At 35.8% G+C, this 16273-nt stretch overlaps 1 protein-coding gene across 1 annotated transcript in view; it reads left to right on the top strand.

Moving 5' to 3' along the window:
• Positions 1–16273, top strand: part of NAA35 (N-alpha-acetyltransferase 35, NatC auxiliary subunit) — an 87477-nt gene that overhangs the window by 22483 nt on the left and 48721 nt on the right. Inside the window, exons 7-11 of the mRNA XM_065878767.1 lie at positions 10050–10116; positions 10198–10241; positions 11447–11497; positions 12161–12244; positions 13069–13183. Coding sequence (XP_065734839.1) covers positions 10050–10116; positions 10198–10241; positions 11447–11497; positions 12161–12244; positions 13069–13183 — 361 coding nt within the window. The remainder of the gene's footprint in view (positions 1–10049; positions 10117–10197; positions 10242–11446; positions 11498–12160; positions 12245–13068; positions 13184–16273) is intronic.

Raw genomic sequence — 16273 nt, 5'->3', positions numbered from 1 at the left:
CATTGGTCTACCAATTCTCACCTTTATCCCTTGCGTAATGAATTTGCTGCTCTACTGGATCATTCCTATCAGCATACAAACATGCTTTATTCATGTTACTCAATCTCAGAAATACCGTTTCATGGCATAGTCTTGTCCTTCAGCTTCTGCCCATATCTCAGTTCTTCTTTTCAGCCAGTATCCTTAAGAGGTGTTCATACCCACTGTCTCTGGTTCTCTCCTCTTCTCTGTTGAATCCACTCCAGTCAGGCTTTGAACATGTGTTCCACCAAAATTGTGACATTATGGTCATCAGAGACCTCAGTGTTGCTAAACCCAGTGGTTAATGTTTGGTCTTAAACTCGACCTATCAGAAGATTTTGACATAGTTGATCACTCCATCTTTGAAACAAATTATTTTCTGGTTTCTCATCTCACTGGTTGTTCTTGTTTGTCATCTCATTCTCTAAACCAGCAATATCCAATAGGAATATGATGCAAGCCACATACATAATTTAAAATGTTCTAGTAACCATGGGTAAAGTTAATTTTAATAGCATTTTATTTACTTAGCCCTATATATCTAAAATAATACTTCAATATATAATCAGTTTAAAAATATTAATGACCCTAGCTGCATAGGGTATCCTGTGTGGAGGATACCAATCCATAGTACTATCACATCTGTTTTTTATTTAGTATTACTACCCACTTCTATGGAAAGCTGGGCAAGACACTAATTGTAGGGTATTATCTGCCTGCCACTGGACCTTAGAAGTGGGGGAAGAGACAATTTACAAAACAGGAAATGCATATGGCTTACAAAATTGTGGGAAAAGAATTTTTTTAAACAACTCACTAATGATCCAAAAATGCATGTTAAAACTAGATATCATTTTTTTGGCCTGTGAAATAAATGGGTGTAAATTTGAGACAACCTGAAGCTTGCAACCGAGCAATAAAATGGACAGTTCTTTTTTTAATCTTTATTTATTTATTTGGCTGTGCCGGGTCTTAGTTGTGGCATGCAGGATCTTTTAGTTGTGGCATGCGGGATCTAGTTCCCTGACCAGGGATCAAACCCGGGCCCCCTGCATTGGGAGCACGGAGTCTTAGCCACTGGACCACCAGGGAAGTCCCTAAAATGGATACTTCTTTTCACTGTTGGAGAGAGAATAAATTGGTCCAGATATTTTGGGGAAAAAATATTAATGAAATATTTTGAATTCTTTTTTTTCTACTGAATATTCTCAATCTGGTATGTATTTTACACATACAGCATATCCCAGTTTGAACTAGTCTCATTTCAAGTGCTAGGTAGTTATGTGGCACACAGCTCTAAACATTGGTGTGACTCAGGCTTAGTCTTTACACTTCTTTATCTATACTCTTGATGATCTCATGCAGTTTCATATTTTTAAATTCTGTCTCTGCTAATGAGGCCAAATTTATATTCTTAACCTAGGCTTGTTCCCTAAATGTCATATTCATATATGCTGCTGCCTATTCCTACATTCTCACTAGGATGTCATACATAACATTTCCAAAATGAAGCTGCTGGTTTTCGCCTTGCTTCCAACTTCTTTCTTCTGTAGTCTTCTCAATCTTAGCAAATGGAACTCCATTCTTCTAGTTGCGCAGACCAAAAACCTGGGCATCATCCTTAACTCTTCTCTTTCTCCTGTACCCTGCATCTAAACCCTCAGAAAGTCCTTGGCAAACTACAGCCTGCAGACCAGCCCTGCTGCCTGTGTCTTTTATGGTCCTTGAGCTAAGAATATTTTCTTTCCTTTTAAATGGTTACATTTATATAGTTATATAAGTGCCTACTCAGTATTCTCTGTTTTGCCACTTGGTCTGCAAAGCATAAAATATATATAACCTGGCCCTTTAAGAAAAAATTTGCCTATCCTTAGTCTGTACTATCTGTTTATTGATTTCATTAGCATATGCTGGACATTGTGGCAAGTGCTGGGAATAAAATGATAGGCATATCACTTTGCTGTGCACAGTGAGGATGGGAGTCTAAGAGCTCCTTTCTTAGACATCCAGCTTCTTATTCCTCTAGCCCTACATCTTTTTCTTTTTTTTTTCTAATTTATTTTATATTTGGCTGTGTCGGGTCTTTTCTGCTGCGCGCAGGCTTTCTCTAGTTGCAGCGAGCAGGGACTACTTTTCAGTTGCTGTGTGCAGGCTTCTCATTGCAGTGGCTTCTCTTGTTGTCCAATTACTTGGTATCTTCCAAAAATTGCCTTATGTGTCTTAAATGTTGTCTTCCATTCTGTCTTCTTTGTTCTTTGGAATTCAAAATTTTCATTCCTTTACTGATGATTTCAAGAGGTGTAGTGGAAATACCACATTTAACCAAAAGTCCATTGTTTCTACTGCCTACATGATAAAATTCAAAACCCTTAGAGTATCTCTTTTTATCATCTGGCCCCAATTTTATTACTCATTTTTATTACTTCTTAATTTTTTATTGAGTTATATGGCATACGACGTTGTATAAGTTTAAGCAGTATGGCATATTGATTTGATTCATTTATATTGCAAAATGATTGCCATAGTAGCCTTAGCTAACACCTCTATTGTGTTACATAATTGTCATTTCTTCTAGTGTTGGGAACAATTAAAATGGAGTCTCTTAGCAAGTTTAATGTTTATAATAGTTTTGTTGTCTGTAATCACTGTACTGTATATTAGGTTTCTAGGACTTACTAATCGACTAGTTGCAAGTCTGTACCCTTAAACAACATCTTCCCAATTCCCCCACCCCTAGCCCCTGGTAAACACCATTTTACTCTTTGCTTTTACGATTTTGGTTTTTTTAGATTCCACATATGAGAGAGATCATACAGTGTTTGTCTTTCTCTGTCTGACTTAGCATAATGTCCTCAGGGTCCATTAATGTTGCTGCAAATGGCAGAATTTCCTTTTTTTCTTACGGCTGCATATTATTCATTGTATAAATATACATATTCTTTATCCATTCATTCATTGATGGACACTTAGGTTGTTTCCATACCTTGGCTTTTGTGAATAATGCTGCAATAAACATTAGAGTGCATGTCTCTTTGGTTACCTGTTTTCATTTCCTTTGGATATACATATACCCATTAATGGGATTGCTGGATTGGATGGTAGTTCTAATTTTAATTTTTTGGGTAACCTCCATACTGTTCTCTGCAGTGATTGAACCAGTTTACAGTCCCACTAACTGTGCACAAGGGTTACTTTTTCTCCACATCCTAGCCAGCATTTGTTATCCCTTGCCTTTTTGATGATCACCATTCTTATGGGTGTGAGGTGATACTTCATTGTGGTATTTATTACAGGCGTACCTTGGAGATATTGTAGGTATGGTTCCAGGCCACCACAATAAAGCAAATATTGTGATAAAACGAGTCACACGAATTTTTTGGTTTCCCAGTGCATGTTAAAGTTATATTTACTATAGTGTAGTCTATTAAGTGAAACAGCATTATGTCTAAAAAAACAATGTACATACCTTAATTAAAAAATACCTTATTGCTAAAAAATGCTAACTATCATCTGACAATGCAGGGTTGCTACAAACCTTCAATTTGTTTTTTAAAAAATGCAGTATCTGCAAAGTGAAATAAAGTAAAATATAGTAAAATAAGGTATGCCTGTATACCTTTTTCTTCTCCCCTGGCATTTTATTCTTCAGCTGGTCCTATATGTTATTCTCTTTCATTATCCCATGCTTGTGCACAGGATGTTGCTTCTGACCCCTTGGCCTTTTCTCTTCTCCTTACCCTTTTAGGGCAGAGTCTTACTTATCTTTAAACTTGTATCCCAATCTCCTGACTTCCCCAGACTTCAGTTTTGTTCTCTGTTGTTCTTTAGCATGTTCTTCCGTCATGGCTAGTGTCTGTACATGCTGGTTTGCATAGAGCAGTCCTGCCTGACACCTTTTGTCCTGGTGTAATTATTATAGCATTCCCTCTTACTCTTAGTATACCGCTTGAATATGGATGTGATGTTTGGAGGTACTGCTTTATTTTGTGAACATGAAGTGACAGATGTAAAAATCTAAAAGCTTAGGATAGTGGAGCCGAAAGAAAGATTACTTTCTAATATTCTAATGTTCATGTTATTTGGCATGCTGTAAATCTGTATCACTTAAGTCAATGTAGTTGGATTTTTCTCTTACTGGCAGCTGAGCATATTTCTAATACAACAGTAAATAAATGAAACTATAAAAGTTCTTGGCTTGTCTGGCAAAGAGTAAACACTATTATCCATTTGATGTATATCTTTCCAAGTGTTTTTTATGTATGTACCCATGTGTATTTTACTTAACATGGTGGAATTATGTAGACTGTTTGCAACTTGCATTTTCCCACAGAGTATAGAGAATAGATTTCTGCACATACCAGCACATGTAGGTAGATCTACCTCATTGTTTTTATTTGCATTGCATCGTGTTGAGAATACAGATTTTGAAGAACTATTTCTGGCATGAATCATCAAAGGATGCTCAAACTAGTAGACAAAAGTGTAATGAGACACAGGATTTGTACCTAGCCTCAATGTATCATCCCACAAGACATTTATTAATTACAAAAGGGAAAATGATAAGTTTACAGTGTAGACACTTAGTATCTTAGCCAAGTGGCCAGAATTAACCACCAGTAATGGGATAAGTCAACACCATGTGTCTCCAGATTCAGTGATCTAAGAAGGACACAACATCACTTCTGTGGTATTCCGGTCAAATATCCTATCAAATATTAAATTGATTTGAATTTCGGAAAAACATAAGAGAAACCCATATTGAGGGACATACACAAAATAACTTTGGCTTGTACTGTTCTAAAATGCCAGGGCATGAAAGACAAGGACAAAAGAAATGTTCCAGGTTAAAGAGACGTCAGTTTCCTGATTTGATAATTGTATTGTGGTTTTGTAAGAGAATGATTTTTGTTTTTATAAAATCACACTGACATTTACAGATAAAGGGATATCATAGTCTGCAACCTAGTCTCAAAGGTTTCAGGGAAGAAAAATAGAGAATTATAATGTAAATGTGGTTTAATGTTATCATTTGGGTGAAGGCAACATGGGACTTCTCTTTACTATTTTTGTGATCTGAATTTTTTTCAGAATAAAAATTAGAAAAGCCTCTGGGGAGTGAGACCACATAAGTTTGTGTTCTTACTCTGTCGCTTACTAGCTCTGTGGTTTTTCAGAATTTAAACTTCCCATGCCTCAGTTTCCTCATTTATAAAATGTAGTTTATAAAAGTACCCACCTTAGAGCATTATTGTGAGGATTAACAAATTAACAAGTAAAATGTTTAGAACAATGCCTGGCACCTGATAAGCACTTAATAACATTAGCTGCTATTAGTAGTTGTAGGAGCAGCAGCAGCAGTAGTATTCCACTGTATGTACAATAAATTACAAGCCACTTACTAATGGACATTTAAATTGTTTCAAGTCCTAATCTGAATTATCTGTGCTCATGTTTTACCCTTACTTGTACCCTTACTAGGTTACCCAGTATCTGGTCTGTGGTAGGTACTCAAATTTTAGTTGAATGAATCAGATTATTTTAGGAGCCCTTGAAATATTTATGCGAAGTATTTTATCTGTGAAATGAATGTTTAAAGCAGTAATAAATCACAACTAATACATTGTGACTATTAAGTTTTAGAAGCGATTGAAACAGTTTTACTTAATTAGAATATTAGTACAATCAAGATTACTGCTTTGGTGAAATCACATTCAATTCTGATATTGGGTGTTCTGTTACAGTTATGATTGTAAATATTTACTATTCTAAATTTCTTTGCAAGGCTGCATTGTTTTAAATGCTGTGTTTTATAGAATGCTAAATATCCCTTATAATTTTCTGCAGTTATATCTTGGTAGTATTGTAAAGATATTGTAGAGTACAAGTGAAGAACATGGGCTTTATCTGTCAAGACATCTTACTTCTGTCCCTGGATAATAAGCTCTATAATTGCAGTGATAGTATTTTACCGTTGTATCCCTGGTGTGTAGCCTATACCAGCCATCATAGGGTGCTCAGAAAATGATTTGTCCATTGCTCAGAAATGGACAAAATTTTTTCCCTACTAATTACTCACCTCTAAAATCTTGATATCAAGCTGTCAGACTATATCAAAGGATATCAAACTATCCTTTGATCCATACCACTTACTTGGATTCCCCTATTCCTTCTGTCCTTTAGTGCCATAGAGACCTCCAGTTCATAGGTGCTGTCGCTTTAGTTTTCTCTGTTACTTTCCTCACGTTCTCATTTCCATGGCCCAGTTAGTGCTAAAATTGCTTTCTTGCACCCAAACAACAGAAGGCAGCTGGGGAAAATTCACATCTGTGTGTCTGTTCTCACTTTAATTTTAGGACTGCAAGTCTCAGATGGGCACTCAACACTAGAGACAATCCTATCCTACAACACTTCTGTAGCAAACTTGCTTTTCTAGTCTCTAAGGTAACTTTTCCCCATCTGTTACTTCTCAGACCTCCAGTGCCAACTCTCACTGTCAGCTTGCTTTCTACCATAATGGGATATTAGATACAGTCAGATGTAATTAGAAGTATCCCATCTTCTCATTATCACAAATGCTAACCTGTTATGGTATCCACACTGTTGTTGTTAAAACGAAAGTATCCCTGTGACATTCTAAGCTCTCAGCCCCTCCACTGTGTTCTAGATTCCCTCCCCTCTAGCCTACTGCAGTTAGTATCCCTTTCTTTGTATTGTGTTACTGCTGTATCCTTCTCTACTAGATTATTCTTACTGGCATATAAACATGTTTTTACATGACTCAATTTAAAACCAAAACACCGCAGTTCCCTTGATGCCATGGCTCCTTATATCTACAGTCTCATTTCTCTGCTACCCTATATGTACCAAAAACTCCTTGAATGAGCTGTTAATATTGTTTTACTTTCTCTTTCATTCTCTTCTCACCCACACCAATTGGACATTCTTCTACCACTACAGAAACTGGTTTTAGCAAGCTCCTTAATGATATCCGTCTTGCTAAATCCAGTGTTCTCACTCCTCCCTCTTCAGCCTGTCGGCTTCACTAGACTCAACTGACCACTTTTTGAAATACTTTCTTCTTATCTTCCTATTATGACAATCTGTTGGATTTCTTTCTTTCTCACTGGTTAGTCCATTTCCTGTGCTTGCTCCTGTAGATCTCCAGTTCTCTTGGACTCTCCCTGGGTTGATTTCCTCTAGTTCTGTGGCTTTTAATACCAACTATAAGCTGATGAAGTCCAAATTGATATCTCTAATCCTGATTTCCTCCTCTGACTTTCAGACTCAAGCAAGTGCCTTCCTGAAATCTTCCCTTGGATGACCAAAGGAAATACAAACTTAATGTAGTTAAAATTGTGTTCCATTTCTGCCCTTAAACCTGCTCCTCCCAAACTGCCCCATCTGAGTAAATGGCATCATAATTTACCAGTTGCTCAGACCGAAAACCCTTGATTGTACTACAGTTTACCTCATATTCAGTTCTTCAGCACATCATGTTGGCTTTACCTTTTAAATATATCCTGATTTCAACAACTTCTCATCATTTCTGGTTATGGTATCAGTCCCGTTCACCATCAGCTCCTGCTTGGAGTGTTGGGTGGTATCCAGTATCTGGTCTCTCTGGGTTTACTTTGATTTTTGTCCTCAAGTCCACAGAGTTTCAGTAGTGATATTTTAATGGCAGCATCTGTTGACATAACTCTTCTGCTTCAGACCTCCAATGACTTAGATTAAGTTCTTGTTACTGAGGTTTGTATTTATTACACAGACCTGTGATAGTCTCCCAGATGAATGCTTTTCCTTAGACTCTTCTTGGCAAACTTAAGGGTCCACAGATAGGGCTTACAGGTTGCTTTTTTTCCCCCGTTTTGTTTTTTCTACACAGTGTTGGGCTACTTAATTTTTTAAAACTTGGTAACATTAAAAAGTCTGATGATTTTACATTAAATTAGGTTTTTGTTCTGAAAACCTAGGAGACCGTACCAAACTAGTGCTGTATTCATTTCATGACCATAAGAGGGTAAGCAGCAGCCTACTTCCTTTAGATGACATGTATGTTCTCTCATTTGCTACAGTCTCCACCACTCCTCAATGTAACTTGTAACCAGCCTGATGTTCTTAGTAAGGTTAACGGCCAAATGGCCCCTGCCCTGAAGTAGCTCATCATTCCTTCAACAAATATGTTTGAATAGTACTCTGTGCCAAGCACTATTCTAAGCCCTAGAGATAAAGCATGAATACAACAAAGCCCTGAGCTCAGAGATTATGCATTCCTTGGGACAAATAGTCAGTGTGTAAGTAAACAAATTACATATATAATGTCAGGTGCTGACAAGTTCTGTGAAGAAAAGTAAAGTAGGGAAAGGGGATATAAAGTGGTGGAGGGTGCTATTTTAGAGAGAATGCACAAGGTAAACCCTCGTATGAGAAATTGACATTGAAACAGGTTGGAATATAGTAAGGGATGGAGCTTTGTAAATCTTTTGAAGAAAATCAGTTTGGGGAGGGGGTTTCAGTGGGTACAGAGGTCCTGAGAAGAGTATGTGTTTGATATGCTTGAAGACAACAAGAAGGCCTGTGTGATTGCAGTGCAGTGAACATGGAGATGAGTGGTAGGTAGGAAATGGGGTTGGAGAGGGAGACCAGGGCCACATGATGGAGGGCCTTAGAGGCCATGGGGGAATTTGGGATTTTACTGTGAGGAAGAAAATTCCTGAAAAGTTTTGAGTAGAAAGTGACATGAAATGGCCTATCTTAAAACAATCCCTTTGGCCTTTGGTGGTGAATAAATTATATAGCAGACAGTTGTGGAAGGTGGGGGACCTGTCTGGAGACAGTTATAGAAGTGAAAGATGGTGGATCCTTGAACTGGAGATAGCTGTGAAAGGAGTCAGACTTGGTGATTAGAATTTGAAGATAGATCCTACAGTGTTTTCTGATGGATCTGATATGGGTTTCAGGAAAACAAGATGACTTGAAATACAGGTTTTCAGCCTGAGTAATGGGATGGGGGTGCCTTTTAGCAATGTGGTAAACACTAGGAGAGTTCCTATTTAGACATGTATAATTTGAGAATCCTGTTTGATATCCAAGTAGAGATAGAGTATAAACTTCATCTGGAGCATAAGTTTATAGCTGTGTAATACAGCCTGAGACTTTTGAAAGACCCAGTCCTGTGAAGCATACAATTCTCCTGAGTTCTTTCAGACTAGAGACATTGTTTGTACTTCTGTTTGTCAGATATAGTACCTGACATGAATTGCATGCTTACTGAATGTTTTTGTTAAGAGTCCAGAAATCTCACTATAGTTCTGGCCACTGCTGTGAATATTTGTTATTTCATTATATTAGGCTTTTATATACATTTTTATAAGAATTGTAATATGGCAGAAACACTCCTTTAATAGAACTTCTAACTTCTTAGCTGAAATCAGCCAGATATTATTAAACTCTTCATAGTGAATCCAGCAAACCACTTAATTTGCTAGTATCCCAGCAGTGTTTTAAATGATTTTGGGAGTGGGAATCCATGTATGAATCATTTGTTTTCTTTACAATGGGCAGAAGCGGGAATGTGGTTTTGCTGTCACTGAGTAATTCTGTTTGAGAAGACTTAACCTTTTAGCCTAACAGTGTGTAAAATGACATATAATAAGTTTTGAAGAGTCTTGTTTAAATTTTGCAAATAGTAATTATTACATATTTATTGTTCACCTGTGAATGTGAGAATTCTTTGTAAGTGGGAATTATTTGTGATATTATCATAAGCATTATTTTGCAAATGAACATATTAAATGCAAGTATGTTTAAATAGCCTAAGGACAGCAATTGAAATTAAGGGGACAGAGACAACATTAGAATGTGGTGTTTTAATGGTATGCCTATAAAGATAGCTTGGATGTATGATAGCAATATTTAGGGTGACATTCCATTACTGTTTTCTTATTAGCAAATAGTGATTTTGTAAGAGAAATATAATGAAAGGTTTTGCTACTGTTCAAGGGCCTAATTATTGCTTTTCTGTATAGGAAGATTTTCAGTCAATGACTTATGGATTTAAAATGGCCAACAGTGTGACAGATCTTCGAGTTACAGGTAAAAAACCATTTATAAATATAATTCACAAATTTTACATTTGGATTTGTTTCCTTTTAAAATCATTGTCTCTCTTTCTAGGCATGCTAAAAGATGTGGAGGATGACATGCAAAGAAGAGTAAAGGTATATATTTTTTTCTTTTTTTTTGGTATAGGATATTTATATTCTTCTAAATGGCAGGTTAACTTTAGCTAATTACAGATAGCTAGTGTAGGTAGGACCACCAACTTTCTTTATATATGCTGTACCGTTTTTTGGTAATGAATTAGAACACTGCTAGAGGGGTTTCTGGTGAAGTAGTGTTACTTTCAAGTGTTGAAAATTTAACCCTTTCAAAGTTTTTCAATTTTTTGCCAGTGTTTTAAAATTTTAGTATGCTATTTTAAGAATAGCATAAGATTCTAAAATTTTAAATTCCTCAAAGGTAAGGACTACCTTCTTCACCTTTGTATCATTAATAGTTAGGGCAGTGTCTAGAACATAGCAGAAGAGCTCAGTAAATGGAAGCTCCTCAAATCTGATTAAAAGCCTTCTATGGATGACATCCTTTGACCAGATGATCCTGATGATTTTGTTCTCATAGAAATTAAAAATGAAAAAATGTTACATTTCTTCTGTATTTTTATACCTGTATAACACAGCATGGTTGTCAAAACAATTTTGCATTATTGTCTTATCAGATATTTACAGTTATTCAGTGCATTAGGCAATAAAATTTACTTTTAGATGAAGAAAATACAGCTGAAAAGAGTTAAGTAACCTGTCTTGAGTCTTATTAAGGGCATGCCATTAGTAAGTGGCAGCTCCAGGGCTAGAACCCCGATCTACCAGATCTTCCTGTGGGTACTGCCTTGGAATTTTGTCAGAATAGTCAACCATATGTAACACATGTATTAACAAGATGTTTTGCATTTTAGTATAGAACTGATCAGTATTTACCATGTGACTTTATGATGTGATTTTGTATAGGTTACTTTTTTTTCTAACAGGGTTAGTTTGGAGAGCATCAGGAATTTCAGTTAATAGATTTTTTAAAAGCAGGAAGTACTATGTACCATGTGCTTCTGCTTTTCATTGTTTTGCTTTTGCTGTTTTTAATACCTTATTCTTTTGTGTGATCTTTATAATTTATATCAAAATGAACTTTCTGTACATAGTATTAATAAGAAAATAAATAATTGATACAGCTTTTTTCTTCCAAACATTTTTCTTCAAATAGATTCTTGCATATATTCAATAAATTAATTTATTGCTTTACCTTGTATAATTGTAATCTAATGCTTTTACAGGTTTGTGTGTGTTTTAATGTACCTTTTTTAAAATTTTAGAGTACTCGAAGTCGACAGGGAGAAGAAAGAGATCCAGAAGTTGAACTAGAAGTAATTGAACTTATTTTCTGGTAGATAATATCAGAGAAGTTAATGTTGTAGTTTTATGAACTACGTTATAATTTATGGAAGCCCTTTTTAAGGTATTTCTTTACAAATTGGACATTGCAAGGGAGTTTATTTCCCTTGTATTTATTTTGATAGAATTATAATACAGCTCTTTCAAATACGTGATTTCAAAGCTCTTCAATATTCCTGTGAGGTAGGAAGAAAAAAATGATTTTTTTTTTAACAGATGATCCACCAAAAGTTGGCAGAATTCAAGAACTTACACAGTATCAAAAGTTGTCAAACCTTTGTTAAGATCCTAAATTTTCTGACTCTGCTTAAAGCACCTTTTTATCAGTCCTTTTAAAAATGCTAATTAAATCAGTTTTGAAATAATAGTGTAACTCCTGACTTAGGGAAAAATCAGTGCTCTTGACACATAAGCTTTATTATGTATTTCTATTTCAATAAAATAGGCTTTGTTTTATTATGTTTTCTGCAGCTCATTTTTCAGACATTTAAAAGACTATAAGTGAAGGTGTTTGTAATGTATTCAATAGTAAGTTATTACCACTGAGATTTAGGACTTAAAATACTATATTTTAAAATGAGATTTCTTTGACAGACTTTGCATCTTTTAACTTTTAGTCCTGTCTTGTTTTTTAGCACCAACAGTGTTTAGCAGTATTCAGCAGAGTGAAATTTACTCGAGTGTTACTGACAGTGCTTATAGCTTTTACTAAGAAAGAGGTAAGGGTATTTACTATAATCTAAATTTTAGTGTTTTTTTTTTCGATGGAATGCTTTATTTTGGTAGTTCTGAGACTTTTCCATTGAAATGTATATGCACACATATACAGCACTCAGCATTTGGTGTGTTTACATCAGAGTGTCCCTGATTTTCTCCAAAAGTCACATGAATTTTACATTCTGCTCCATAACATGTCCATGTCTGTTGTTGATATAAAAATAACATATTACGTATTAGTTGGTAAAATAACAGAAGCTGAAATTGCTTCTGGGTAGTTATTGTGAATTGGAGAAATTAAAAATGAGAATTTTAGGTAGGCCTCTTTCATTCAGTTAAATAATTAACTTAGATTTGTGTGGAATAAATGGTGAATATTTTTGTGTGTATATTGCATTAACTCTAAGTAAATTATAGACTAATTTGTGAATAGTTAATAAGTGGTAAGTAGAGATCCAACCTTTACTAACTTCTGTAATTCTGTTCTTTTTTTGAAATTTCACCTTGATGAATGATTTAGTAGGAATGTTGCAATTTCCCATTTTCTAGTTGATTGCATCTCTTTTTTTTTTTAAACATGAGATTAGTAGAATAAACCAGAAATGTTTCCTATTCTTTAATGGCTCCTACAATGTATAGATATGGGTAAAAAAATTATTTCTATCCTAACAGGATCTGGGCATCCTATATTAAGTGAATAGTTTGTGAAAACCAATGTCATTACAGCAAGCATTTAATTTCATTATTGTTTATAGGATTTTCCTATTTAATGTATATCTTTCAGTGAAAGAATATGTAAGAATGTTTTTGGTGATTTATTTGCTAGACCAGTGCTGTTGCAGAAGCTCAAAAATTGATGGTTCAAGCAGCAGATCTTCTTTCTGCCATTCATAATTCATTGCATCATGGCATCCAGGCCCAGAATGATACTACAAAAGGAGGTAATTGTCTCTTTTGCTCCTACTCTTTTTTTGTTCTTTCCCATCCAGCATATACAGTGTTTGGTTTGTTCTAAAATATCCGTTAAGTCAGTCTATGCAGACTTTGGAATGTTTTGCTCCATAGACTTATATAGAGTGTTTATGGTACCTTCTTTTTAAATTTTTTCTAGACCAGTTTGCCATCTCCTGTATCTTACTGTTTGGGTTCTGAATCTTTACCCTGTCTCGTGATCAGGCTGTGATGTCAGCAGTAAATCGTTCTTTTTTAATCGCGTCTTCCCTTTTACTCCTTGGAGAGATCATCAGCTCCGTTACACAGTCTTCCCTGACTCCACCAGGCAGGCCTAGGTATTCCCTCTGTGGCCTCATTGCATTCATACATGCCTTTGTTACATTTTTTTAGTATATCATATTATAGTTTACCTTTTGTCTTTCCATGAGATTTTTAGTACTATTAGGCCAAAGTCTCTTCTTTGCGTGTCTCTACAGTGCTTGGTACATTGTTGACAGGCAGTAGATTTTATTTATGAATTAGGCCTTAAAAATAAAAGGAATAGTGTACCTTTATTGTAAAAGCTCCAACTGAGTTAGCATTTTAGTAATGTGTAGCAATTTTGGTTATCCTTAAAACCATTAAAATGAGATGATATTTGTATTTTAAAATTAGTTTTCACAGTTGTTAGTCCTCTGACCAGGAAGTCCAGTTTTATTGATTCACACTCTTTTCCTTTTTCATCCTTTCCCCTCCTTTTAGAGACAGAAGTTGTGGTATTCCCCTTCCCATGAATTTTTTTTCTTAATCAAAGGTTAGGTAGTGGAGCAGTCCAAAAGGTAATTTAGTTTAGGAAATCAGTATTATCTTTATGGATAATAATTATACTGAACTTACAAATTCATTATTAATTCATTACCATTTTCTCCAGGAGAGGGGAAGATAAGTGACTATTAGATGATTGACTAGGTGACATTCTATAACCATGGGACCTTAAAAAGAAAAAGGTTTTTATGCATAGCAAGCTATCTAGTACATGTTTACAGAGAGGTAAACATATCTACAACTCTTCAATACTTTGAAATCTAGTGCAAGAATACTTTATGAAAACCACTGTAAAATACATTGCTTCCAAATAATTTGGTTGGTTGGTTGGTTATGTATCAGTAGGGTATTGTGATGCAAAACAAGAGTCTTTCAAATGACTATTCTGATGCTCCTTTTGCCATATCCTGACTACTGTGGGCTGTTCTGGTCTATAACTGAGAATAATAATTGCCATGGGAGCATTAGTTGCCCATGTGGTCTGTGGCTTCCCTGTAGTTCAGATCAGTCAGCACTTAAAAACAAGCAAACAAACAAACAAACCTGTGTGTATATTCTCAACTGTTTCTCTGGTTTTATGGGCTGTTCATGAGTAAGCTTTAGGAAGATGGCTTGCATAAAGTTGGTTTGAATAAACTAAGCAAGTGAAGTTTTAAATTTAGGGAGTATTCACTCTGTGCTTAGTTAAACACTGTTTAAGCTCACTTAATTTAACTTTGTAATTATCCAACTGAAGCGTGAAGCTAAACAGTTCTGTAATAAAAAAAAAGTGAATGCCTTCCCAGCAATGTTTATTCTAAGAAAATGGTGATAAAGCCATAGTGTAGATTAGTTTTTGTCTCAGGTTATTCATTTTGCCTTCTTAATATTTTTTTTTAATTTATTTTATTTATTTGTTTATGTCTGCGTTGGGTCTTCTTTGCTGCGCGTGGGCTTTCTCTAGTTGCGGCGAGTGGGGGCTACTCTTGGTTACAGTGCACAGGCTTCTCATTGCGGTGGCTCCTCTCCTTGCGGAGCACGGGTTCTAGGCTCACGGGCTTCAGTAGTTGTGGCACACGGGCTTAGTTGCTCCACGGCATGTGGGATCTTCCCGCACCAGGGCTTGAACCCGTGTCCCCTGCATTGGCAGGTGGATTCTTAACCACTGCGCCACCAGGGCAGCCCTGCCTTCTTAATATTAGTACAACTCCAGCTAGTGACAAAATGACTGTGTAAAGCTTGAAATTGCTGAACATTAATTTTAGCTTCTCATTGAAAAGCTACTTAATCAGTGGGAACTTGGAAACAGCAGTGTAAAGGGAGAAAGTAGGAAGAATCAAACTTGATTCAAGGATTACTTGCTGGTGGGTTTACTCAGTGGATGTGATGTGTTGAAGATGAAGGAGGCAGAAATGGTTTGGGAACAAGAGATGCTTAAGGAAGGCAGCTCAGGTATGACGAATGGGAGTTTTTGACGCGGTGACATGGAACAGTCCACCGGCAAAGTAAATATTTTGCTCTGGAAAATGGATGGAAGAGCAGGTTTTGGAGTTATTTTCATGTTAAGTGCTAATTAAAGTTGAAGGAGTGGATATGGTTCTTCAGGGCTTGCTGAGTTCAGGACCTTGAGTTAGAACTTTGTTGAAAAAATAAGAAGAGGATCCAGTGAAGCACATGTTGCTCCTTGTATTTGTTTATGCTGTTGTATAGCTTGTGAATTCTGTACTTCTTTTTATATGTCTGTGGAATTCTTCAAAATAATGTTCAGATAATTTCTTCCAATGAGATTTTCCATGTTCTACTTGTCAAAATTTATTTCTCTTTCCCATATTCTTTTATAGTTATCTGTGGTTTAGGCTTGGTTTACTCTTTAGAATGCAAGCATCTTTAACATTTGCTAATGGAAATGAAAAATTTAATTAAACTTATGTTGCCTGAAATTGGTAGGTACTTTTGAAGTGTATCTCCAAATCTGACGTTCAGTTTCAAGAGGCCTTGGAGAATTCCCTGGTAGTCCAGTGGTTAGGACTCTGTGCTTTCACTGCTTCAAGGCACGGGTTCAGTCCCTGGTTGGGGACCTAAGATCCCACAAGCTGAGTGGCACGGACAAAACAACAAAAACAAAAAGAGGCCTGTCATTCTTTTGAAAAAAATTAAAAGGCGTCTGATTCAAGTGGTAGATTAAAGACATGCATTTACCTTCTGAAACCTTAATGAAACAATGGTAAGTGTTTGGATGTTTTTAAAAAATAGGTATAATCAATAACGAGGAAAAGGAAAAGAAGACAATAGCA

Source organism: Phocoena phocoena, chromosome 6, assembly GCF_963924675.1.
Source record: "Phocoena phocoena chromosome 6, mPhoPho1.1, whole genome shotgun sequence".
NCBI classification, from domain to species: Eukaryota; Metazoa; Chordata; class Mammalia; order Artiodactyla; family Phocoenidae; genus Phocoena; species Phocoena phocoena.
Note: the sequence above shows the minus strand (reverse complement) of the source record. Positions and strands in the feature narration are given on the sequence as shown.